Source organism: Sinocyclocheilus grahami, unplaced genomic scaffold (genome assembly GCF_001515645.1).
Source record: "Sinocyclocheilus grahami isolate Dianchi unplaced genomic scaffold, SAMN03320097.WGS_v1.1 scaffold295.1, whole genome shotgun sequence".
NCBI classification, from domain to species: Eukaryota; Metazoa; Chordata; class Actinopteri; order Cypriniformes; family Cyprinidae; genus Sinocyclocheilus; species Sinocyclocheilus grahami.
This window is the reverse complement of record NW_015505474.1, coordinates 600,595-626,642: the sequence shown is the minus strand read 5'-3', so window position 1 is coordinate 626,642 and position 26,048 is coordinate 600,595. Positions and strand designations below refer to the sequence as shown.

Below are 26,048 nucleotides of genomic sequence, written 5' to 3'. Positions count from 1 at the left end.
ATAAGGTTGCGTTACTTATTCTTTACAATGTAACACATTTTTTGGCTAGGGACCCACCAGCTGAGAACTGCTTTCATGGAAAAATTCAGTTATGCCGTTCATTCTCTTTAGATGGTTTAAAGTATGAGAGAGAACAAAAACTAGCTGGTTCACGGACAGTTAGGGCGTCCCGTCTGGCCTTGTAACTCTTAAATGTCTCTCTCTCCTTGTCTAGGAAAGAAAAGCGCAGCATTTGCATTGTACAGTAGATCATTGTCTAACTCAATAATTGCCTCTATCTTGTCGGCACATGTGTCAGCTGTAATTTCGGCCTCAAACAAGAGGCAGATCCATCACCCCCAACTACAAACTCCATTCCTGCTCGTAAATGGCATTTAGTCCGCGTACCTCCATAAGATTTTCACTGCCGATGAGTGTTTATCACAACAGCGCCATTGGGTATTTTAAGACATTTTATAAATGCCAGAAAAACTATTCTGAAAGATGCGTGGGTTGGGGGAAAAAATAAAAGAAAATGAGAAGAAGATGAAGGAAAAAGGCAAATATTCTTAGTCATTCTGTGAGATCCGAGGAACATCTTGGTTTTTAATAAGCAGCAAATTCTATAGGAAATTCTGAATCAGTAATCAAGTTTGAATTCCTCTTCAGGGGCCCCCGAAGGACAGGCGCGGGTCCGTCTTTTTTTCCCCCCTTCTCCCAAAACAGCTTATACTAACTTTCAGCTATTAAAATAGTTCAGTTTTGTATGTAATGGCAAAGTGATTATATTTCGTTTAATTTTTTATTAAGTTAATCTAGAAAAACGTTTGGAACCTTTTTTTGTTCGTTACAAGTTTTTGTTTTTTTAAAGTAGCCTAATGTCCAAGCGGCCAGTGGCAGACATTGAGCCTATGTTTGATCAATTTAACCTTCTCAAATCATCATGACTTGCCTAAAATAAAATCTATAACAGTTCAAGCATATAACAATGTTTAAACATTAAACCTAGATAAATGTGCGCTGTATCCAATAGTTTGTGCGGAGAGTGGAAGCTGAAGCGTGCTTTGCAGGACATGGAGGCGCCAGCGCAATCACTTGCATTTTTTTCAGTGGATACGCCGTCATTTTTGCTCATAAAGGTAAGAGTAGGCTAATAAATCATTCGGAACTGCAAAACACTGTGCTTTTATAAAATAAAGAAAACAATCATGATGCGCATTCTGCCGTCTCTTCTTCAACAGGAGCACTTCGCAAAAATGAACTGAAACTCAGCGAATAGATGCCTCATAGACATGATAAATATATCTATAGAAAGCTTTAAATTACTACTTAACGAAATAAAACAAATTGAAAACAAAAACTCTTTCATTATAATCAATCATAATCCGTAAATATGCACTTCTCTCTAAAGGCGCGTCTAATGAGGAGATGGCGAGTCAGGATCGATAACTTCATCTTTGTGACACCGACTCAGAAAACACTAGTTTATTAGTAAATAATTCAAATATTTCCCACTGACTCATTCATGGTAATTACTTTTGCTGGGCTTTGCGGCAAGCTTTAGCCTATTGCGTGCATTTGAACGTGCATTTTTTTTTTCCATCACTAATTGATGGATGTCTAAAATATAAAAATAAGGAGAAGCCTACAACAGGCTTGAGGCCTGGCCTGTGTCTGAACTATGACGTGAAAATTGACCTAAAGCCCGGCCCTAGTGACATAAAAAAGTCGGGGCCCATCGGGCTAATTTGCAGGGCTCTAATTCCTGCTTCTGTTGACACTCATGTTGACTCACGTGAGCCACCTGCTGGTGCGTGCGCAAATAACACCAGTCTACAATTATTCTCATCAAAGAAGAGACGCTGCTACAGTAAATTAATTACGATGCTTCCTGCTGGGAAAAATGGTTTCATGTCTGGAAATTTCACATTTTCAAAGAGGATAAAGTAAATAGCATAGTTGTACAGCGTAAGCTATGCATGAAGACTCTTGCTTTAACAAAGGCTACTCAACCAACGTGAACATTTGCAGGTATGACTAGCATGGAAATAATCATGTTAGCTAAAGTTTAGCGTTTGTTAGTGATTTAAAATTCCATGTTGTGCATGACTGCAGTTGTAAATTTTCTAGCGGAAAATGAGCCTGAAAATGAAATTAACATGAGAGTCCACACCCCGGATAAGTCAATGAAATAAAGAAATATCATAGCATTTCACATACATTGCGACATGTAAGCTTATTTTAAAATAAACTATGTATATGGTGTACATTTTTTAATGTTGTGTATAAACTATATTTATTTTTACTTGTAGCCTACATGTTAAAGAAATAAAATAATAATAAAACTGTAATACTAAACTGTATAGCCACTAGATGTCTGCATAGCCTTTTATATAAATATATGGGCTGTAATATCTAGATGGTGAAACAAGACACGATTTTTAATGGTTTCAAATAGTTTTTACTATAGCTTTTATTAGTTTTAATTTTAAAGTCATAGTTAAATAAAAGTACTTAGATATTGCTTTTTTGACTTTTTACATATGTAACTTGAAGTAATCCAAAAGTAATCAGATTACATTACTTTTATATTGTGCTACTTGGATTACTGAATACTTTTTTATGAAGTAATTTGTAACTGTAACGGAATATATTTTAAAAGTAACCCTCCCAACCCTGACAGTATATGAACACGTTCTGTTTCATATTCTGGTGGTATAGACTTCATATTGACAAATAGCTGCTTTAAAATGTAAGCTGCTTTATTTAAAATTGTGAAAATTATTTACATATAATCAGACTGTTCGCGTTAATGGTGCAAGATGTATAAAACTGTAATACTAAACTGTATAGCCACTAGATGTCTGCATAGCCTTTTATATAAATATATGGGCTGTAATATCTAGATGGTGAAACAAGACACGATTTTTAATGGTTTCAAATAGTTTTTACTATAGCTTTTATTAGTTTTAATTTTAAAGTCATAGTTAAATAAAAGTACTTAGATATTGCTTTTTTGACTTTTTACATATGTAACTTGAAGTAATCCAAAAGTAATCAGATTACATTACTTTTATATCGTGCTACTTGGATTACTGAATACTTTTTTATGAAGTAATTTGTAACTGTAACGGAATATATTTTAAAAGTAACCTTCCCAACCCTGACAGTATATGAACACGTTCTGTTTCATATTCTGGTGGTATAGACTTCATATTGACAAATAGCTGCTTTAAAATGTAAGCTGCTTTATTTAAAGTTGTGAAAATTGTTTACATATAATCAGACTGTTCGCGTTAATGGTGCAAGATGTACAGAACACACTTAAACAAAAAAAATTCACTGAGAAATTGCTAGTAAATTTCACAAATGTGAAATTCTGAAGTAGAAATACTGAAATATGTATTTTCTTGTAAAACGTATTTGAATAATCGGTTTTCTTTCACTTTGTGTTATGTTCATGGAGTAACATGCTTCTCAAGAACCACCTACCATCACATTGCAAACAAAAATGCAAATTTTGCCTGAAATCACTATTTTCAGAATGTGAAATTGCAATCTGATTTGTTGGGGCGGCGTGTGCAAAATTTTGATCACAGTGAACTTCGTTTGCTAATCGTCCATTTGCACACATTTGCGTATTAAATTGAGAGTGAATGTTGTTGTGCAGAAGTTGCGATTTTGAACATAAACCGAATGAAAATTTAGAGAACGTTTGAAGTACCGAAGCAAATATTTAAAAAATGTGAAAAAAGGTGTATATTTAGCATGAGAACATTTTCTCTCCAAATAAATGCATGACTTAATGTAATGCATTTATTAGTTCATGAATACCAAAGTTTCTATGTTTTTTCTGTATATTGTTGCATTTACTTTATAATCGTTCATAAAGTCTGCGCAAATATTTGAATGAACATCTTCCATGTCGATCTATTTATGTGGTACAATCAACCCTTTTTGATTATTCGTGAATTATTTGTGATTTTTTTCGTGAAATTTACTAGCAATTTCTGAGTAAGAATTGTTTCAAAATAAATCCTAGTTTTCAGTGTACTTTGGAAAATCGATTTCAGATAAGCTAGAGGGTACGTACAAACAAAATGAACTGTGATAAGTCGCTTTACATGTCAATCTGGCGGTATTTCCTGTTTAAGTGGGCGGTTCTTAAACAGAATAAGCTGCGGGGAGGACTAAACTTTATGCCATGAGTGAAACGTTGCCATCTTGGAATATACATAAACACAATAACCTTTGTAAATGAGCAGTCAGACATACAGTATACAAACTCCGAAAACTCACATTCAAAGAAAATATCCCAAGTTTATCATAGATATTTAACATATTCTCACGAAACACACACCACAACCAGGACCCTCCAGCCGTCACCCCTTAGAGAACCGTGAGAAAATGATCGACAGATCTAATCCATCAAAGTAAAAGCCGGTGATGATAAAGCTGAACCCGGCTGATGTTCACTCCCGACAGTACCTTAAAAAACAGACTCCTTTAATGTATCTTCCCGTAATGAGATGGTGTTCAGTCTGTGTTAGTGGGCGTTTAGTCTGCCAAACATATGCTCTGCAGCTTTGTAAATATCATCCAAAGCACAACAAGCTCTTCACAAGCCGCTAATGGCATTTCACGAAGATCCCAGAAAGTTCTGCTGGCATCCCACACTCGTCGCTGAACAGCGCTGGAGATGTTCCCCGTCCTGATCAGTGTAAAGAAAGGTTGTGTAAACACATCTCCATAGCTTTGATGGTGTCCCGGTTGTGTGGTGTTGTTTATTTAAGCCAATGACCATTCGGAGACCTTGATAAGTTTGCTTTTCCAAGACTGCTGTGTTAACCAAAAGGGGAAAAAAAAGCAACAATGAAAAACACTGAGCTATATCCGGCCACATATGTACTAAGCAGCTTCAACTGTTACATTATTAATGCACAAACCTTGTCATACTTCCAGATTCTTGTGTAAACTAGTATATGAAATTCTTCTTATGTCTAGGGCATTAAAGTTGAGTTGCTTCAAAATATTTAAATTGCTTCCAGTTTTAAAATACAAATAAATCTCTAAAAAAGGAAAACAATATATACAATAATATACAACTTGTTATATATACTTGTTTTTTTTTAAGAGAGAGAGATTTTAATTTTCAGCTGAGTACTGCATTACTGTCATTGTATGACTCTTAGATAAAATAGATAAAATATAAGAATAATAGAAATGAAATAATCATTGCATAGCTTATTAAATTGGGTGTGTTCATTGTAATTTATTTTTAGTATTTTGTTATTATTATTATTATTATTATTCAAAATGGATAAATTATAAATGAAAATATAAATGACTATTTTTTTGTTTATAGTTTTAGATTTTTATTTTATTTTAATTTTTAATTTTATTTTAGCACATTTTTTGTGGGTGTATTGTATATTTTTTTATAGATTGTAATTTATTTTTATTTTTAGTTATTTTTATGTATATAACATTTATTATTATTATTATTATTATTATTATTACAAATATAAAAGTATAAATAACATTATATTTAAATTTATAATTGTAGATTTTTTTCCATTTAAACACATTTTGCGTGGGTGTCTTGTATTAATTTTGTGTGTATATATAGATTTATAGATATGTGTATTTTATTGTGTTGCTTGTGTGTATTTTATTATTATTTATTTATTTTATTACTCAGATGACACAATTTCTTGATCAAATATGATATGATCAAATATGACCAAGACCCTGAACCAAAGATGTTTTTATTTTTTTGATTTGAACTACATTGTAAACTAATCACAATGAAAACTATTCAGATTCACTGAGTCATATTAAAAAAATCAATCAGTCAATCAATAAAAATCGAAGATGTCTTGTTATTGTTATTTTAACTCTGTTCTGTAAAAATGAGTGTGGAAGCAACTTCGATCATTCCCACAGTGCAGATCATCTACCTATCCGACACACTGCAGGATGGTGTAATGGAGAACAGAGAGAGTAGATTATATCTTTCTATCTGTGTTTTATTAGTTACTATCATGGGGCCACTGCAGGGAACATGGTGTTGGTGCTATTGTGACTCCAAATAATTGTTATTGAGCTCTATGTGAAGAAGTAGTTCAAATCAGTCTGAAACATATATTGTTTTCCAGTGAAACACAAAAAGAGCTCTTTAGCCAAATGTTCAGGCTGCTCTGCCACAAAAGAAGTATAAAGCTGCAAAAAGCATCATAAAAGCACTCTGTATGACTCTCATGCACACATTTCCTGAGCCCACAGAATAGGTTTGCATGATATAAACATCAAACGTAAATTGTTATTCAAAGAAAGTACTGCTTTTTCTTCCACTGAATCCCAAAAGTGTCAATCGATGCATGTACATGCTCTCAGCTTGAACTGCATTCAAACGCCTCTGAACTGACTCCAAATCAATCAAGATCTGATTGAGTTTCTCAGCATAAAGTCTTCAAAACAGTGTATGTGTGATGAGTGAAGAGGTTCTTTGTGCATTAGGGTTGTTTTACGATAAGAAAATTGCTGTTAACGGTGCAATTCTGTCATTATTTACTCCGAAATTACATAGATTCACATAGAGGTTTAGAACAACATGAGGATATCTAAATAATGGCAGAATTTGTTTTTGTTCCTTTGAAACAGGGGTGTCAAACTGCAGAATTTTGTTCCAACCCTGCTCCAAAGCACATACCATGTAGTTTTCAAATAAGCCTGAAGGACTTGATAGTTGGATCAGCTGTGTTTAATTAGGGTTGAATCTAAACTCTGCAGGGCTCTGGCCCTCCAGGGATTGAGTTTGACACCTCTGCTTTAAACCAAACAAAAATGTCAATCATTGTGGCTGAATTGACTTTTATGTTTACATCTCCCGATATTCCATTCATATTCCGTGATGTAATGGCCTCATCTTGCTATCGAATCCTCAGTTAAATAGGTGAGTGTAAATTACCCGGGCTTTGTTAGGCTCTTCTCGTCATGTTCTACCTGCTGAGGAGAGCTTAGAGAGTCACAATGGAAGTGAAGAGTCTCTCTGTGTTGCTGTCAAGTTTAAATAATTGCCTCTCTTTCATTTTCCTCTATTACATCAGCCCTCGCTGCCATAGGCAACCGCTAGTAAAATCAGGTCAGCGCTAAATGCCAAGCTTGAAGAGGGGGGCAGAAACGCGGCCCGAGTCATTTTAATTACCCAAAATGCTGTGAGATAGGGCGCAGGGGTCTGAGGTGTTACTGTAAATGGGACATGTCTGAATATGAAGTGCTGTTGTGGGGGGAAAAAAGGATGTTACATGGTTTTCTGAATTATTTTTTTCTCATTTTATTTTATTTCAATTTATTTTGTTAAAATTATGTTTTATAGTATTTAAAAATGAGTATGTAATTTAAATATAAATAATAAAATATAAAAAATGCTAAATTATATATATTTTACAATATTATTGTTATGAATTAAAATAATTATGCATGTGTGTTTTTATTTTTATATTTAAATATGTATTTCAAAAATGCTAAATTATTGTTGTTTTGTTGTTGTTATTAAAATAATGCTAAACTATTTAGACATATTTAAAAATAATACTGTATTAGTTTTGTTATTAACAGTTAACCAATTATATATTTCCTGGTTTCTTTAGAGCCATTAAAATGGCACAAACAAGGCAGAATCCTCTTACTGTTTAATCTACACAGATGTTGGTCTTGGTTTTATCTTCACATGCAAGATTAAACCACTCTCACGAGGCTCAGGAATGATCCACAATTCTTAAACTACTGAAACGTGTTGAGAATGATAATTCATCATCAGATAGCAAGAAGAGGGGTATTAGAATGATCATTTTAGAGACAATTTTCCACTGGATGTGGGTTTTGAGTTGGCTATATGGTGCTCTGGAGATAAATTAAACAATTGTTGTAGATGCTTCTCAAATTGTGGCTTTTTCGGGTTTCTTGAGGTTATGCAGTTTCTCAGTGTATGAATTGGTGACATTGTATCTTGCTATATTAAGGTTACAAACTTGAAATTTGTATATTTATTTATTTATTAATATTTAATAGGAGTATATAGCTAACTGAAAAGGGTGTTATTCTGTTTGCATATAGAGCTGTATTTAAATTTTTTATAAAATTTTTTTGTATTCGTGTATTATTGTTTAGTAACAGTTATTAGTTTTAATTTTGTTTTTAATCGAATTTCAAAGAGTATAGCTAATGAAATGAAAAGGGGAATATTTTACATGAATATGGAGTCTGATTAACTGTTTATTTTATTTTCAAGTAACCTTTATTAGTTTTCATTTTGTTGTAATTTAATTTTAAAAAGCATAGCTAATTTGATAAGAATTCTACTTGAATATGGAGCTATATTAAATGTTTATTTAGTTTTATTCATTTTTCAGTAACCTTTATTAGTTTTCATTTTGTTGTTTAAAATGTATAGCTAATTTGATAAGAATTCTACTTGAATATGGAGTTAGATTAAATGTCTATATGGTTTTATTTTATTTTTTTATTTCATTGTACTTAATTGAACTCATTTGCTGTCTGACATCTGGCCTAGACCACGAGCCCTTATTGTTAAGATTGTAAACATAAAAATGCCCCTAACTTTGCACACTTGTCATCTTTTGAATGTTGAAGACTTCAGCTTACTAACTAGTGTCTGAATACAAGTTTTGGTATTTGGAATAGAAAGCTTTAATCCACAGAGGACGGATTGTGTTCGGTGTACAAAGAGACCTGGGATACTTCGGGACCGTGCAAACTCTGCAACAGGATTTAAATGAGCGCTTCACACTTTCTGCAGGATGTAGGTGTCCATTCACAGATGTCTAGGCATTCTGCATGTTCTGGTTCCATCTAACCACCCCATCTGCCTCTCTCTCTTTATGCCTCCTTTGGAAAAGTTTGTTGGAGGCACCGGACTCAATTCAATGTGGGAAAAGCTTCTTTAAAACTGCATTAGAAATCACATGTTCTGTCACAGCGCAGATGCACTGGGACATCCAGTGATTCCATTAAAGGTGCAGACTCTTAAAAGCACAGCTGGGGTCAGGAAAAATGGACTGTCGTGCTGGGTTTGCACCGGGCTGCTTTTACGTCTAATAAAGCGTAAGAATACTGCTCAGGAGGAGGGAAAAAAAACCTTGGCTCAGAAATGCTATTTCTTGGATTCTTGTGTCCGTTAATAGCCTCATACATGTTTTTCCAAACCACATTTGCTTAAAAGCTTTGAGTCTTAAACACTCCAAGGAGTAGCGAACAGTAGAGAATTGAGTTAGTAATGCCAAATGGATGTTTTATATGATTCTGAGAGCTTGCTTCTGTAAACGTTTCTAAATAACAACCGACTCTTTGTTACAATGCTAATGTTTTACGCCGTCCGACTGTCTAAACGGCGAATTAGGCGACCTATCCTTAAGCTAATACCAGTGCTGCTGAGTTGTTTTCCTCCCATAAACATTAATTTCGCAGCATGCATATGTCAGTAGATCTGGGAGGGCTGACTAGGAGAATTTCCAAGGTAAACATACACATTTAATCTCCCCCACCCTTCCAACCCGTCTTCGCATTCATGCCGAGCATCCGTCTGATCCCGGTAGAAACAATTACGCGTAGTGTTTTTGTCAAATGGAGGAAAAACAATGTTTTTACCATTCAACACGCAGTCCTGTGTGTGCGCTAACATCCCATGGCTTTCGCTCTTGTCATGAATTGTTATTAAAAAAAAGTGAGCACTGTTCTTGATTCATTAAACAATTTGATTAATTACATGCATACATGAGTATACTTCATTTCCACTAATTAATAAGCTAAGCTGAGATTAATATTAGCATGATTAACCAATTATGTATGCAGCAATCAGGTCATTGTATTTGATTAGAATAAATTATTTTTGGCATTCTGGTGATTGGCAGAAGTTAAAACATTACATTCTTGACTTAACTCTTTGTAAACCCATAAAAAAAGGAAAAATCACTCTTCGTTAACTTCTCAATTGTTTCTCCTGAACAGAAACTAAATTAAATGAAGAGTAAAGGAGACTTTTAAGTCTCTTGCCCCCCAGATTTGCTCTCAAGAAAAAGATCTCATCAATGTCTCAAACTATGCTCAGGTTTGTTTTTGGTGTCTTGGCAAATCCAAGCATAGTTTAAGCAACCAAAATTTGGGGATCTCAATATGACCTCAAGCATTTCTCATTTTGAAAGGTTTCTGAAGACAATTATCTCATATGTGATCGCTTTTTGTCTTCTAGGAGAAATGTTGATGCATGACTGACAACTCCTTTATTTATGTCTTCAATGTTTAAAAAAAAGAGCCAACATTTTAGCAATATTTCCCCCCTCTGGGGATCTTCTGAAGCATAAAAAGTAGGTGATATGAAACTACTCATTATTTGGACTTTAAGGGTATTCTGTAAGAACTTTGGGCCATGGCCTAGAGGTTAGCATACATGCTCAAAACATTGAATGGTCTTCATATGAGAGATGTTGGTTCCTGTCTTTCCCATGTAGTGTCTTATGTAGTCATGGATATATTTGTGAAATTCTGCATTTCCAACCCAAGATAGGTAAAGGACACTCAATGCTGAGTATGTTGCAGCAACTTTTGTTGCCTGATGTAGCATCACTTTGATAGACCCTTCCTCCTCCTACGTCTCTGTGATGCACAATGCGCTTTGGAACTAATGGATCCACATCGTTCTCTGAAAACCTCTCCAGGTATCCATAAATTTAATTGAGCAACTGCAGTGGTTTTTAACCTCGACCTCTTCAGCCAAATAAAGACCTAAAGGTCCAAATATTCCAGTTGCAGAATAACATTTGTGGATACCCACAGAGTTAGTGCACTTTTGCTTTTTACATAAGGAAGGCTGTGGATCGATTGGCTTCAAATTGCATTGTGCCTTGCAAAGATGAAGACAAAGCAAGGGTCAGCGAAAGTAGTATTCTGTCATGCAACCAAAAGTTGCTGTAATAGACGAGATCAAAGGGATAGTTATAAAGCTTGGAAGAGCCAGGACATTTTTTAATATAACTCCGATTGTATTCGTCTGAAAGAAGAAAGTAATATACAGTACACCTAGGATGGCTCGTGGGGTCATTTCAATTTTGGGGTGAACTATCCCTTCAACAAACAAATTTGTAGTTTCATAAAAGTAATTAATCGGTTGTTTCAAAGGGGATGGCATATCACAGGGTTGTAGAAGGAAAAACTTTTTGAAAATGACAATCTGGCATCGACGGAAAGTTAAGAGCATTTCAAAGTTTGCTGCAGCATTGACCAGAGTAGGATCCTGCAGTGTATTCAGAAATCCTGTGTGATTTCAAATGGACACGGTTCTTTCCACACCCTCAAAAGAGTTGTACACATTCCTGTCCATCAAACGCTCCATCAGAGTGCCCTCAAGAAATGAAGCTGCTGGTTTATGGTCGTGCTGTATCGATTCCCATCTCTTATACCATCAGAGCACCAGGTGCTTTGCAGCCACTAGGTCATTTTCACATCCATTCTGCTCAATGAAAAATGTAATCGGGTCTCTTTCCACTGGTGGACGCAATGCTGCCAATCTCCTCCTCACGACTGTCACCGCAAGTAGAAGCGGAAGCCCGTGTCAGTCATTCCCTTCATTCATATTTATGAGTTTGAGAAACATCACTTGCTTAATTTGCCCACTTTACACGCTTGCAGAGGAGAGCGAGAGAGACTCCCTGTTGAAAAATGCATCATGGGGCGGGTTTTTAAATGGCTTCATCTGGAGGAAAACTGCTTCAGAGGTTGCCTGTTTATAAGGGATTTTTCCCAAAGTAAATATACCATTGAACCAGCAGAGGACATTTCATTTTAGCTCAGGTATCTCCGATGTCTCAAAGCCGTTGTAAGAAGGAGATGTGGCTACCGCTCTCTATCCTTCCTACGACCTTACCCATCTCTTTGTCTCTCCTTTTCTCCCTCTCATCCCCCTGTCGCACCTTTTGCCTAGTCTGGAATACATTTGAAATTCTGTGAGTGAAGCTATTTGATGTCTGGCTCATTCAGAAAGTGTATGAAAGGTTAATTAGATGAGAAATTGGTGCGGCTTTCTCAAACATTGAAATGATGAAATGAGAGCTGTTGTCAGATTTCTCTCTCTCCTTTCTGCTCATTCTTTCTCGTCATTATCTTGCTCAGCACATTAACTTGAGGAGTGGATTTTTTTTTTTACTGGATTAATGAAGTTTACCCTGTGAGTACCACAGACTGGTTTCTTCTGGTCCATAAACTGGTATCTTCAGCCATGGTTGAGGGTGTTAACAATCACAATCACTAACTTTGAAACATTCGCAAGCCGATTTATGTCTGTAGGGGTAAAGGGGAAAATGAGAAAAGTACAAGGGAGAGGACTTGATCCATCATCCATTGGGAGCTGATTGGTTTATGAATAGTGGGTGTTCTAAACCAGAATGGAGTCATTCACAAACCTTTTATGTCAAATCTGATCGGCTAATCTGTTTTTCCTACTCTTCTAGATCACTGCAATGGGCCACTGGTTTCTGCTCTTCCTCCCTCATCATTCCAGGGCTCCTCATCTTCCTCTGACAGTCAGTCGCCATATTTTGCCAAGCTCAACAGAAAAGATGGTGAGTAATCCCAGTATAAAATGTGAAAATGTTGAAAATGTGTGGTTGTTAGCTAAGTATTTCTATATAAATACTTTCATTAGTAGGGATGTAACGATTCACCCAACTCGCGATGCAATACGATTCACAATACTGATTTCACGATACGATTTTCTCACAATTTTTAACAAAATGAGATTTAAGACAAATTATAAATCAAAAGGTGTCCTTTTATTATTTCTCAAGCAAAATGCTGCACATTTCTTTGTGAAATTGAAATATGCCAAATAACAAAACTAAATTAAAATTTTAAAACAAATCCCAAATCAAATAATACAAATAAAAGAAATAGCTTCATATAAACAAACTAAGGCTTTGCTTGTGCTCTTTCCATTTAAATTTAGAGGCAACCACTACATTTTAATCACAATCCAAATAAAGATACTGCATACATGCAGCATGAGCAGTTTTTTAATTTAAATTAGATTGTAAAATTTCGAAATGTGAAGCTAAAACAGAATGGTCTGTCTTTAGCTTTGTAAGATTATACTACATAAAACATCTGAACGAAACAAAAACAGCAGATGAACTGCATACTTTCATATGCATTATACTGAGGCGAGATGAAAAGAAAATATCATCTAAAATTTTCTAAAGACAGTCAGTTCCCATCAGAGATACAATCACATAAACCCTCTCTCCCAGCTGAATTGCAATTCGTTTAACATTTCAACCAACTTGAATCGTCATGCATTTGTATCGATTTTCCACCGGCTGGGAGTGAATCGTTACATCCCTATTCCTTAGCAAAATTGTACAGTGATGGGATCTGTTGCTAATACCTTGGTAATTTTGATGTAACTTATGGCACCGATATGTACCATGATATTTACATGGTTCCTTAAAGGTCCCCTGAAATGCTTAGAAACACGCAACTTTACTCTGTGTTGATGTCATTTTAACTGAAACAGGAAAACAGGGCAGGACATGTCAAGCAGCCTGCCCCTTTTTAAAATAGCCAATAGCGTTCGTTTATATCACAGCTTGGGCTAGAGCCGTTCAGAGCCGCTGAGCTCCGTAAAGCCGCATTTGACAGGGTATGCCAGCCACAATCTCATCCATATTGCTATAAAATATAGCATTCTGTGTAGAGTTCAAATAGCTCCGATACATTTTGTGGTCTGCGCCGACTCGCGCATGTGATCCACAGCAGAGTGTGTGTGCGGTGCGGTGGTTAGCGTGACACAGCACGAAACCAGACTTCTTTTTTTCCTCAATGGAAAGCATATTTACACTGTTTGAATCGTTCCCTGTCCCCTATATAGTGCACTACGTGCCATTCACTGTACAGAAAATTCTAATTCTGTGGACAAGTGACCGATTTCAGCTGCAGCTTCAGCATCTATTTTATAGTGTAGGGGGCGGGCGCTTCGGATTCTAGAGAGTATTTGATTGGACAGAAAGTTTGATGAGAAGCTGAAGTACGATGTGACGTCAAAAAAATCGTTGAGCCATTTTGGCGGAAGTAACGAACTGCAAGCCTTGAATGCTTATATCTTTTTGGACATACAAATAGTGTCCAATACCTTAAGGCAGTGGTTTTCAAACCTTTCCATGAAGTACCCCCAGCACTGCACATTTTGTATGTCTCCCTATATCTGACACATCCACTTCAGGTCTTGCAGTCTCCACTAATGAGCTGATGAGTTGAATGAGGTGTGATAGATGAGGGAGACATACAAAATGTGCAGGGCTGGGGGTACTCCAGGACAGGTTTGAGAACCACTGCCTTAAGGTATTGGACACTATTTGTATGTCCAAAAACATGGCAAGACCATGAAAATACATTTTACAGCATTGGTCTAGCTCATGCTGGAGTCCGTTCAGTAGCCCAGTGCATTCATAAAATGAAATTCTGTCATCTGATTTGGCACAGCAGGGATAAATACCCAGTACGACTTGTGATAGAGTATCAGCAAACATTACTCAGCCTTTTAGAGTCGATTCGACTGAAATTCAGTTGACTTACAGGTCAAAAGCAGACCAGTCAGTGAATTACTGCCTGACAGCAACAGGGGCAGTGTGACATTCACCTCTTTGGCTCAGTATGATTGTGTTTGTAGAGCAGTTCCTTGTGCTCTGACTAGCGCTGGGTTTGCTGTCTATTTGCACAGCTTTTTAATAGATACAGGGCCAATGTAAGTTAGATTTACTGAGCTAATTAGTGTGAACAGACAGGCTTAAAAGAAGCTCACTTGGCAGGCTTGTCTGAAGTTGAGGCTTGGCTGGCTGCTAAATGTTTCAAATACCTTTTCTGCCTTTAATTAAAAGTTTGTCATTTGTTAATGAAGGAATGTTTCTTATTTAACTACAGTGTTGTGCAGAAGCTAGCCAAAAGTAGCAATGCTACCAATTTATCATTTTTCACTAGCATAACTGTCTGTTCCCAAAATAGTTGTTTTATCATTAGCATGCTAGCTTTTGTTATAAATAGCATTATAGCTTGACAGAATGTTACATTGCTTTGTAGCATTGTGCTGTGCACTATTTAGCTGGTGTAAGATTAAAACATGTTAGGTTTCTTTTTGTCAAGATACTTTGGAAATTAGAGTCATTTTTGGCAAATCATTTAATTGGAATATTTGGAATCATTATTGCATTATCCCATAATTTCCACTTGCCGATATTCATGGTGTAGTCTGAAAGAATTCAAGAAGTCATAAGTGAATCAATTCAAATATATTCACAAATCATCACTCAATAGTGTCCAAAAGCCATTGTGTATCATTTTACTTTTTTGTGTATAGTAAAATAAATATTTAGTTAAAAGTGTGGTCACAATTGCCATTGTTCAGTGAATTTTTGCGCAAAAAATCCAGACTTTTCAATCAGAATCTAAGCAATCTTAAATTTTGCACATGGCGAAAGATTTCCCCGCAGATTTTGCAACATGTTCAAGTTGGTCAGGGGATTTGCCACATTAAGCAATGCAAAGTTGCCTGGTTTGAAAGTGACTTCTGTGTGAGCAGTGCTTCAGTGTTGCCTGTGAAATTTTGCTAATGTGACAAAACCTTAAAATGAAAATTACCTTGTAGCCTGGCAAACTCAACACAGGTTGATAGCTTAAAATATTGATGTTGTATCTTTTTGTTGCTTGTACCTGGACTTCACCCCTTCTGTTCTTGTGTTAGGAGGTGGCGGCTGGGCTCCAGAACGAAAAGACAGGCTACGATGGCTACAGGTGGATCTGCGAGAACGGGTCGAGGTCACAGCTGTGGCGACCCAGAGTCGTTTCGGGAGCCCTGATTGGGTTACGAGTTACATGTTGCTTTACAGTGACACAGGAAGAGCTTGGAAGCAGTTCAGACAAGAGGACAACATAGGGGTGAGTTTTCCAAGTACTCTTATAAATAATCCATCTTTTATTATATTTATAATGCATTAGTACTTCGCAATAAGTACTGTAAAAGCTTTCCGGATAATGTGAATCAGGGGGGCTTTTATGACTGGAATAATATGCATGGACACCCATAATCATTAAGTGTCTGTGTCTTTAACTAAATCAAAATAATTTATAGGATAAATGAATGCTTCCTCCCATGCACTGTCAGACACTGTCGGCACACACTTCCCATCGAAAACCAGCCACCCACAAAACGTTCAAACTTTAATTATCAACTTGAATTTCACTTAATCGCCTAAACTAAGATTAAATACACCTTCTATCTTGAGTGACGTGGCTTTATATCCCTGACAAAACTTATTTCATGGTCTCCTGACCTCACTGGTCACTGGCAGTGCAGCTGAAATCCTTGTCTACCCAACCTGAATTACGTTTTTTTTTTTTTTTTTTGATAGTTGTATTTTGACAACTTTGGAATCGATTGTCAAGGCCCTTGCGCCACAAGAGACAGCGGTTGCATTGCCTCCACACTTACAGGCAAACAAATGGGCTTCACCCTCCTCTTCTGAATCAATACTAGTCATTTCAAAGCTCCATCATTCCCCGGCGTTCTTATTTAGCCCGGCTTGAAGAGATCTGGGGCAAAACATTCCTGAGATCTTACTTGCCATCTCTGTCGTCTCTTATTATGAAAGCTTGGATTCCTGCTTGTAATCATCGAAGCTAAACAAACACAGAGAGCCGTAGGAGGTGGAGGTAGTGTATACGTTTTCTGCGGATAATTCATCTCATTACAACTTTATTTTTATTAAATTTTTTTGTTCGATGATGGTTTAATGTTTGGTTCTTTTATCTTCCAACCAGCAAGAGGAAAAAAAGGTGCTGATTAGTTTGAGAACAGAGTTTAATGGAAGTCTTTGAAGGTGTGAAGCATTTTAATGAGTAGAAGATTAAAAGATGTGGAACATTTTTAAAGAACAGTAGGTGCCTCCTGGTCATGCCATTTTTCTGGTAGGCTCTACAGCTGGAGGTAGGACCCCCAGCTATTCTAAAACTGGAGGTTTAGATTAGCAGCAACGCTTTGAGTGCAGCTTAAAGAAACTAACGTTGCCAGCGGCACCCCGCTAACTTTTTGTGTTAGTTTTTTCAATCTTAGGTAAATGAAGCTTGGCAAAAGTTCAGCTCTATGTATAGATAATAAACTCTCTGAATTTAGAAATTTCTTTGGGGTAAACCTATATGCTAATTGAGACTATGTTGACTAAAGTGCCTGCAGAAAGCTAACCATTAACATTCCCAGTGACTTCAATGTCAGTTTTTCCACTTCTGTAAGTGACCTTCATTAGCAGCTATCAGCAGTCAATGAAGAAACAGAATGATGAAGTAATTGTCTGCAAGCACATGCTATCTAGCCAAACCTTAACACAGGAGTGCTAACAATGTACAGAGCTAACATCTGCACCTTAGACACTAAATAAACCTGAAAATATCTCAGAGTTTAGGAAAACCTCTCTCACGAGATGTTAATAGATGTGGGAGAGCTAGTAACACATTCATATGTGGTCACATTAGCAAAAAATTTGGCGTGATTAACTTGAACTCCCTTCATGTAAAATTCCCCATCACATCAATTCCCTTTTGAAATTAGTGTTTTTTGTCCATGAAAATTCGCCAAACGGTGGGAAATGTGGCTACATCTCTAAAAAGGCCTTCCATCCAGCAGAAGAACCTCGTTCGACATTATATTGACTCATTAACACATGAAGTGCACATACTAAGGTCAAATCTTGGAAAGTTACTGTTGTGCAAGCTAACTTTTTATTCCTCCTGTAGACGTTCAGTGGAAATACAAATTCAGATGGGATTGTTCACCACAAGCTCTCACACTCCATAAGAACACGGTTTCTGCGGTTCTTGCCAGTGGACTGGAGTCCCGGGGGATGGATGGGGCTCAGAGTGGAGGTCTACGGCTGTGCATACAGTGAGTACTGAATGTACATTTGGTGTGTAATTGGTACTTTATGTATTCACAATGAAAGCTTGATTGAAATGGATATTTGTCCTATCTATTTTTTTAATCCATCATATTGATTTTATTGTGAATAGAATGATGTAACTGTGTCTATCAGCACATGCTAACTAACCAAACCTGCCAACAATATACAATGCTAAAAAAAATTGAAAATATCTCCGTGTTTACCAACTGCAAGCTCATATTCAGTTAGGTAGCACTTTGGAAAACCAGGGTATTTCTGCATTAGTTTTATCGTACAAGCCAACCAGCTAAATGAGCGGCAATATATTTCCAGTGCAGAAAGTGCAGATTTTCTTCAAATCTTTAGGAGTTGGGAGCTGTTGTTTCAAAAGTTCAGCTAGTCTGTTTTTAGCTGTAGCTAGTTCACTGTCATGTTGCTTTACTGCAGTCGGGTTGAGTTGGTTTAGACCTGCCTTCCCTGGGTATCAAAGTGCAGAGTAACAATCAATCGGTTACCTCAAGGGTAGCCAGCACCACATGCCTTGCGCTTGAAATATTTATAACGTAGCCTTGCTAGTGCTCGTTTTCTCTCTTTTTTTTTGCTTCCCCTACTCTCTCCTTGTTCCTTTCTCTCAGTCTCTCCTCGGGTGCTTTGTATTTGTAGTCTGTGCACTAGTCGCACCGATTGTCAATTCAAAGCTTGACTCGGCGACCTGTCACCGCCATGTTTATTCTCTAAGCGTTAATTTCGTGAGATAGGGCGGAATGTGACACCGCTGGGGGCGACTCGGTTTACTGTGTTGATCAAACATGATAAGTGAGTGCTGACCACACAGTATTTCAGTAATAGGGTTTGATAACAGAGACGCTAGCGCTTTCTCAAAGTCAGACCACTGGCAGGTTAGCATTAGCATTAGCGCCGCTTGCATTCCAAAGGAGCCGTGAATGAATCAGGCAGTGAATTAGTGCTCGGTAATTACATTTATAATTAGCCTCGCGCTAGTATGTACCGAACATACAATGGCTTCAATGTTAGCACAAAGGGCATATGAACATGTCTGCTAACCTGAATTCCAGGGAAGAAATACAGAGGACAAATATGAAAGGGGGAAAACAGAAAATGTGGTGTCAAATAGGAGGTAAAATTAATTCAAACATGTCTGAGACTTAATAAAGAGAGAGACAGAAAGTAAGCGCACACGTACAGGATAGCGCATGGTCTCCCTACATTCATATTTGTCTTCTGTGGGATAAGCCGGGCGTCCTAAGTGGTGCATTGGCCTTATTCATGCACTGCTGAAATGCTCCTCAAGTCAATTTGTTTTAAATCTGTCAAGCGCCTCTGCTGCTAACTGTAATTTAAGGCCGTGACTTCGTGGTGTAAACTGTTTGTGTGTATGTCTGAAATGGGAAGTTTTGCTTTTGCTTTGCTTTGTTTTTTGCTTTTTGTTTTTTGCTTTGTTTTTGTTTTATTGTGCTTTGTGAGGTTTTGTTGTTTTGATTCATATTGTTTTTGTTTTTGTTTTTTTTTGTTCTTTGTGTTTGTTTTGTTATGTTTGTTATGTTATGTTTTGCTTTGCTCTTTTTTGTTGTGTTATGTTTTGCTTTGTTTTTGCTTTTTTTGTGTTATAAAAGATTGGGAAAACAAGCCAGGTAGATACAGTATGTGAGGGTTTTGAGACTTTAGTCTTTGCAACTTCAGGGATCTTATCTATGCACAATCAGCTTGTAACACTCCAAAGAGAAAGGAAAACTTGAAATCGCATCATATGACCCCCTTTAAGAATAGGTAAAAAAAAATGTTTTCTTGTTTAATATTTATGGGGAATTTTTTTTCCCCTTCCACTTCTTAGAGTCGGATGTTGCAGATTTCAACGGCAGGAGCTCTTTGCTGTACCGGTTTAATCAGAAGTCCACCAGCACTGTGAAAGACGTCATCTCTCTACGGTTTAAGAGCCAGCGCGGGGATGGGGTCCTTGTGCATGGAGAGGGACAAAGAGGTGATTACATCACCCTAGAGCTGCATAAGGGCCGACTGGCCCTGCATATCAACCTGGGTGAGTGAGAGTTCTCTCTATAGCCTTTTAAACTCAAAACCAAAGACCTGAAACGTACTCTGTGCAAGATTGTGGCCACAAATGCTTTGAAAAAGCTTGATTTGATGCATTTGCATGTTCAGAATCGTGGGAGATATTTGTAACACAGTGTGTTGCATTCTCAGTGTTGCCACAGGGGGGGTGCTAATGCAGGCATTTGCAGTTTTAATTTTTTCTTTAAGGTCAACTATCGTGCAAATTACTTTTTTTTTATTTGAATTACTTTATATGATGATATGATCTTTAGTAGTGCATCTCAATTTTGCAAATAATTTTGCTTTCCTGCATCCAGGGACTAAATCGGTGTTTTCATTTCTGAAAGTTATTATGCAAATTACACAAAATAACATTTAAGTGTACACTAGCACACAAATTAGCCTCAAATCTAATATGTGTGGACTAAAAACCACAAAACACCTATTTTGGAGAGCTTCAAACTCACATAGCTTTTCTATCACTGCAGCAAGAGGAAGTGTTCATAGACACTATCGTGGCATCTTACTGTAATCACATGAGAGGCAGTTGTGAAACAAAGATTTGATTAAGAGGCCAAATCTGCGCCGTAATCACATTTAAGTGTATCGAGCTGTCACAAAGAACGGTCTAGAGTTCCAGCGCTTTCCGAGCCTCGTGTTCAATTAGCACCAGCAATCAGATGGAATAAGTTGCACGTTACGCTAAGAGCGGCGTCAAGCCCTGATTGCTAAGTATACCGAACCGAGATGATGTTGATGCTGTTTATCAGGAGAATGTTTTTCTTTTACGTTTGCATTCATCTTGCATCTGAAAGCCACAAAAAGCTCTCAAAGCTAATTTCAGATGCCGTATATTGTCTCCTTCATGGGTAAATCTCACTATAATGTGTCTGTTTTATATGTCGCTCCAAAATCAGAAAAGGATTTAATTACTTAAAGAAAATGATGCATATTTTTACGTTTTTTTTCTCAAATTCACTGACACCATTAATTTGGTGTTTCTCCTTTATTAAAAAAATGTGCTTAATTGATATGCAATTAATGTGACAATTCAACAAATATTAATGGTGCTAAAAATAAGCTTACTTTTCTTTATGCAAAATATAATTTCATACTTCTTTCTTTTGATTTTGTGGTGAAATGTGAGCTGAACATGTTCCTGACAGGCTTCTCTCACTTTGTCAAGATTGGCTGTTCTTTCTGTTCTTTTATCATCAATACAGCAGGTTTCTTTCCAGGAAGTTCAGAAGGATCAAACAGAGGAGACAGCACAAGGCACACCTTTCCTAAGCTATTTATGGCTCGTTTTGAGAATATGTGTTGAAAAAGAGACCGTTTGATAATTTTCTTTCTAAGGTTGCCCATTATAAAGATGCTGTAAAATTAGCAACTGATAAAATGTTTGCTTCTGAGAACATTTTAATTTGGTTTCATTTAGTACCATGATGTAAATGGTATTTAGGTGCACCTGTGTAAGTGTTGGTATTGTTAAATAAGATTGATCTAATTAAAATAAAAATAAGATCTAAATCTAAAATAGAAGAAAAAATAAACTGATGAAAACTGAAAAAAAGCAAGTTGGAGGGCTAAAATTAGCAAAACTGAAAATAATAAACCTAAATAGAAATAGAAAAATAAAAAAACTAAAAAGTATAAAAGCACAAAAACGTCTCAAAAATGGTTATGTACTGACATGGCTGCTTCAACACTAACTGCGGTTACTGAAACCACGCCTTCTTTCTTTGCGTGCACATTTAGGCGCATTATGCAAATATTCCCACATAGTGAGGTAGATACAGTATGTGAGGGTTTTGAGACTTTAGTCTTTGCAACTTCAGGGATCTTATCTATGCACAATCAGCTTGTAACACTCCAAAGAGAAAGGAAAACTTGAAATCGCATCATATGACCCCCTTTAAGAATAGGTAAATTTTTTTTTTCTTGTTTAATATTTATGGGGAATTTTTTTTCCCCTTCCACTTCTTAGAGTCGGATGTTGCAGATTTCAACGGCAGGAGCTCTTTGCTGTACCGGTTTAATCAGAAGTCCACCAGCACTGTGAAAGACGTCATCTCTCTACGGTTTAAGAGCCAGCGCGGGGATGGGGTCCTTGTGCATGGAGAGGGACAAAGAGGTGATTACATCACCCTAGAGCTGCATAAGGGCCGACTGGCCCTGCATATCAACCTGGGTGAGTGAGAGTTCTCTCTATAGCCTTTTAAACTCAAAACCAAAGACCTGAAACGTACTCTGTGCAAGATTGTGGCCACAAATGCTTTGAAAAAGCTTGATTTGATGCATTTGCATGTTCAGAATCGTGGGAGATATTTGTAACACAGTGTGTTGCATTCTCAGTGTTGCCACAGGGGGGGTGCTAATGCAGGCATTTGCAGTTTTAATTTTTTCTTTAAGGTCAACTATCGAAAGTACACAAACATTTTTTAAGCTAAACTTTGAAGTGCATTGAAGTGAATTACTATTTATAATATTATTTTATATTTTAACGAAGTGCAGCAAATGAAAATAATTTTATGAAATACGATATGCAAGTAACATAATAATAATAATAATAAATTTTTGTTGTTTATATTGTTGCATTTAGAAGATAATTAAATGAAATGCGCTATGCAAGTAACAACAACAACAATAATAATAATAATAATAGATTTTGTTGTTTATACTGTTGCATTTAGAAGAGAATTTGGTTACACTTTATTTTAAGGTGTCCTTGTTACAGTGTAATTATACATATAAGTACTGAGTAATATTAATTAACTACATGTACTTAATATATGGTTAGGGTTGGGATTTTGGTTTGGTTTTTGCATGTAACTATGCATAATTATTTGTTATTATAATAGTAAGTACATGTAACGTGTAACAAGGACACCTTAAAATAAAGTGTTACCGAGAATTTTATGAAATGCACTATATGCAAGTAACATAATAAAAATAATTGCAAAAAATATTTTTGTTGTTTATATTGTTGCACTTTGAAAATAATTGTATGAATTATGCTTTACAAGTAATAATAATAATTTTAATTCTAATATTTACTGTTTACTATTTTTTATATGTCCCAAAAACAGTGCATAAAATGCTGTAGATTGTTGATTGGACCAACATAATAGCTTGTGTACCTGTAACATGTTGGTTTAAAGAGTGGAAACTTAAGAGTGACCTTAATCATGTAATTTTGATTAGTTAAGAGCGTAACACCTCAAGCGCCCAATCGCTTGGCCAATGATTGGACACGTTTCCCGCTATGAGAGATGATGGATGGATTGATGCCTAGATTGATACCTAGATGGATATGAATGGATGGATGGGTACCTAGATGGATATGGATGGATGGATGGATAAATGTATACCTAAATGGATATGTATGCATGTATGGATGGATGGATGGGTACCTAGATGGATGGATGGATATGAATGGATAGACAGAGAAATGGATGGATGGATTGATGGCGAACTAGATGGGTATGGAATAAGGGATGGATGGATGGATATAACCTGATAGATGTATATAGATATAGAACTAGGTTGATAAAGAACTGGATAGATAAAGATGGATAGAGAACTTGATGGATGTGGATGGATAGAGAACTAGATGGATATGAAACTAGATTGATATAAGGGCCTTTCGCACCGCTTTAGTTCCAGAACTAAATGTACAGTTCTAAAGTACTGGGACGATTTTGCGCGAACTATTTCCCAGTACTATTTAAAGGGTTGCATTCGCACCGAGAGTGTGTACTAAGAAGTGACGTAAGCCGGTCGGCAGCGTCGTCATTTGTGCTCGGCGTTCAACAACAGAAACAAAGAAGAACAACATTAACAACAGGAGGATGGAGGACGCTGTGATCGGAGCTGTGTTTTTGTTGTGTCTCGCAGGTTTCACAATAATGGACATGGAAAGTCGACGCATACGTAAAGCGATTGAAAGAACAGAAAGGAGGACTAAGAATCTCCAACGACAACTGGCAGTGCTATATTTGCTACAAGTGCCTGCACTTCAGCGTCCGTCCATCTATCGCTGTTCTCCATACTTGTGAAATAAGTTGACACAATGTTTACATTATGTTTACACGGCATTTTAAATCATGGCGGGTGAAGGCGTTTCCGTACGCGTTTGGCCAATCAATGTCTACTTACGTCACGATTAGTCCCAGTTGTACTGGTTAGACCCTGCTCTGGAGTAGGAGCTAATTTGGTTCTCGAAAAAGGCAGTCCGGTACTAAAATCGCACCCAGTTCCGGCTGTGCGAAAATGCCAAAAAGTGGGTAGTTCTGGTACTATGAAAAGGTTCCCGCAGTGCGAAAGGACCTTTTGATGGATAGACATAACCTGACAGATATAGCATTAGATAGATGAAGATGGGCATATAAGATATAGATGGATATGGAACTAGATGGATATAGAAACTTAGAGCAAGATATATGACCTTGTAGACTGCTAGGACTAGCAGTTAATTTTAAGGTGAAGTTAGAGTCTATCTGTTCAGAGGTGTTTTCAAACAGTGGGATGACTATCAGGTGTCAGTGCATGCCCTGTTTTCAAAGTCTGATCATGTTTGTGGAAGTGAATCGTGGCACGAACAAAGGAGATCTCTGAGGATCTCAAAAATAGAGCTGTTGTTGCTCATCAGGCTGGAATAGGTTACAAAACCATCTCTTATGAGTTTGGAATCCAAAAATCCACAGTCAGACAAAATGTGTACAAATGGAGGAAATTCAAGACCACTGTTACCCTACCCAGGGTAGCGTCTAAGCAACTAAAGGCCTTTCTCACATTGGCTGATGTTAATGTTCATGAGTCCACCATCAGGAGAACACTGAACCACAATGATGTTCATGGCAGAGTTGCAAGGAGAAAGCCACTGCTCTCCAAAAATAACATTGCTGCCCGTCTGCAGTTTGCTAAAGATCATGTGGACAAACCAGAGGACTACTGGAGAAAGGTTTAATCGATAGATGAGACCAAAATGGAATTTTTTAGTTTAAATGAGAAGCAATATGTTTGGACAAAGAAAAACATTGCATTCCTGCTTAAGAACCTTATACCATCTGTGAAACATGGTGGTGGTAGTATCATGGTTTGGGCCTGTTTAGCTGCATCTGGGCTAGCACGGTTTGCCATCATATCGATGGAACAATGAATTCTGAATTATACCAGAAAATCTTAGAGGAAAATGTCAGGACATCTGTCTGATAACTGAATCTCAATAGAAAGTGGGTCTTACAGCAAGACAACGACCCCAAGCACACAAGTCATTCTACCAAAGAATGGTTAAAGAAGAACAAATTTAATGTTTTGGAATGGTCAAAGTCAAAGTCCGGACCTTAATCCAATTGAAATGTTGTGGAATGACCTGAAGCAAGCAGTTCATATGAGGAAAACCCACCAACATCACAGAGTTGAAGTGGTTCTGTACTGAACCACTATATAATAGATGGATGGATGGATGGGCTATTTTTAAGCAGCTATTTTAGTATGAATATTTGGGTGTAAATCCCTAATAATGACAGTATTTTTTTATGATACAGTACTGGAATATACATCCACAGTCCTGCTTTATTTTTCTACATTTTCCCAGTTCTGAGGCTCGAGGAAACACAGTCCTCTGAATCAAGCAACTTTTGTGAGTTCCCATTCTCATAGTCTCATATTGTTAGCACCCGTTTCCCCACTGTGATCATGTGTAATAGCTTGTCGTCGGCTGTTATATCACGTCACATCAGTGCAGTGGACTACACCAGAGCACAACTAATCACTGCAGCCATTAATCTGGCCCACATGCTGGATATTGCATCATTTAATGGACCGGGAGGGAGTTCAGTGGGAGATTTTCACAGCAGACACCTCCACTCGCTCTCAATTATGCAGTAAATTTTCAGCGAGGCAAATATACAGGCTCCTAAGGGGCCTTTGGAGCCCAATTAGAGCCAGCCAATGAGGCATGGTGTCTCTTGAGCGACTAGCATGATCGTAGTGGGACTTCAG

General features: G+C 37.0%; 1 protein-coding gene across 1 annotated transcript in view; it reads left to right on the top strand.

The window, feature by feature from the left end:
* cntnap5b (contactin associated protein family member 5b) overlaps positions 1-26,048 on the top strand; it is a 65,281-nt gene that overhangs the window by 3,223 nt on the left and 36,010 nt on the right. The window contains exons 2-7 of the mRNA XM_016292955.1: positions 12,504-12,614; positions 15,785-15,978; positions 17,830-17,977; positions 19,825-20,028; positions 22,030-22,237; positions 24,873-25,005. Of these exons, the coding sequence (XP_016148441.1) occupies positions 12,504-12,614; positions 15,785-15,978; positions 17,830-17,977; positions 19,825-20,028; positions 22,030-22,237; positions 24,873-25,005 (998 nt within the window). The remainder of the gene's footprint in view (positions 1-12,503; positions 12,615-15,784; positions 15,979-17,829; positions 17,978-19,824; positions 20,029-22,029; positions 22,238-24,872; positions 25,006-26,048) is intronic.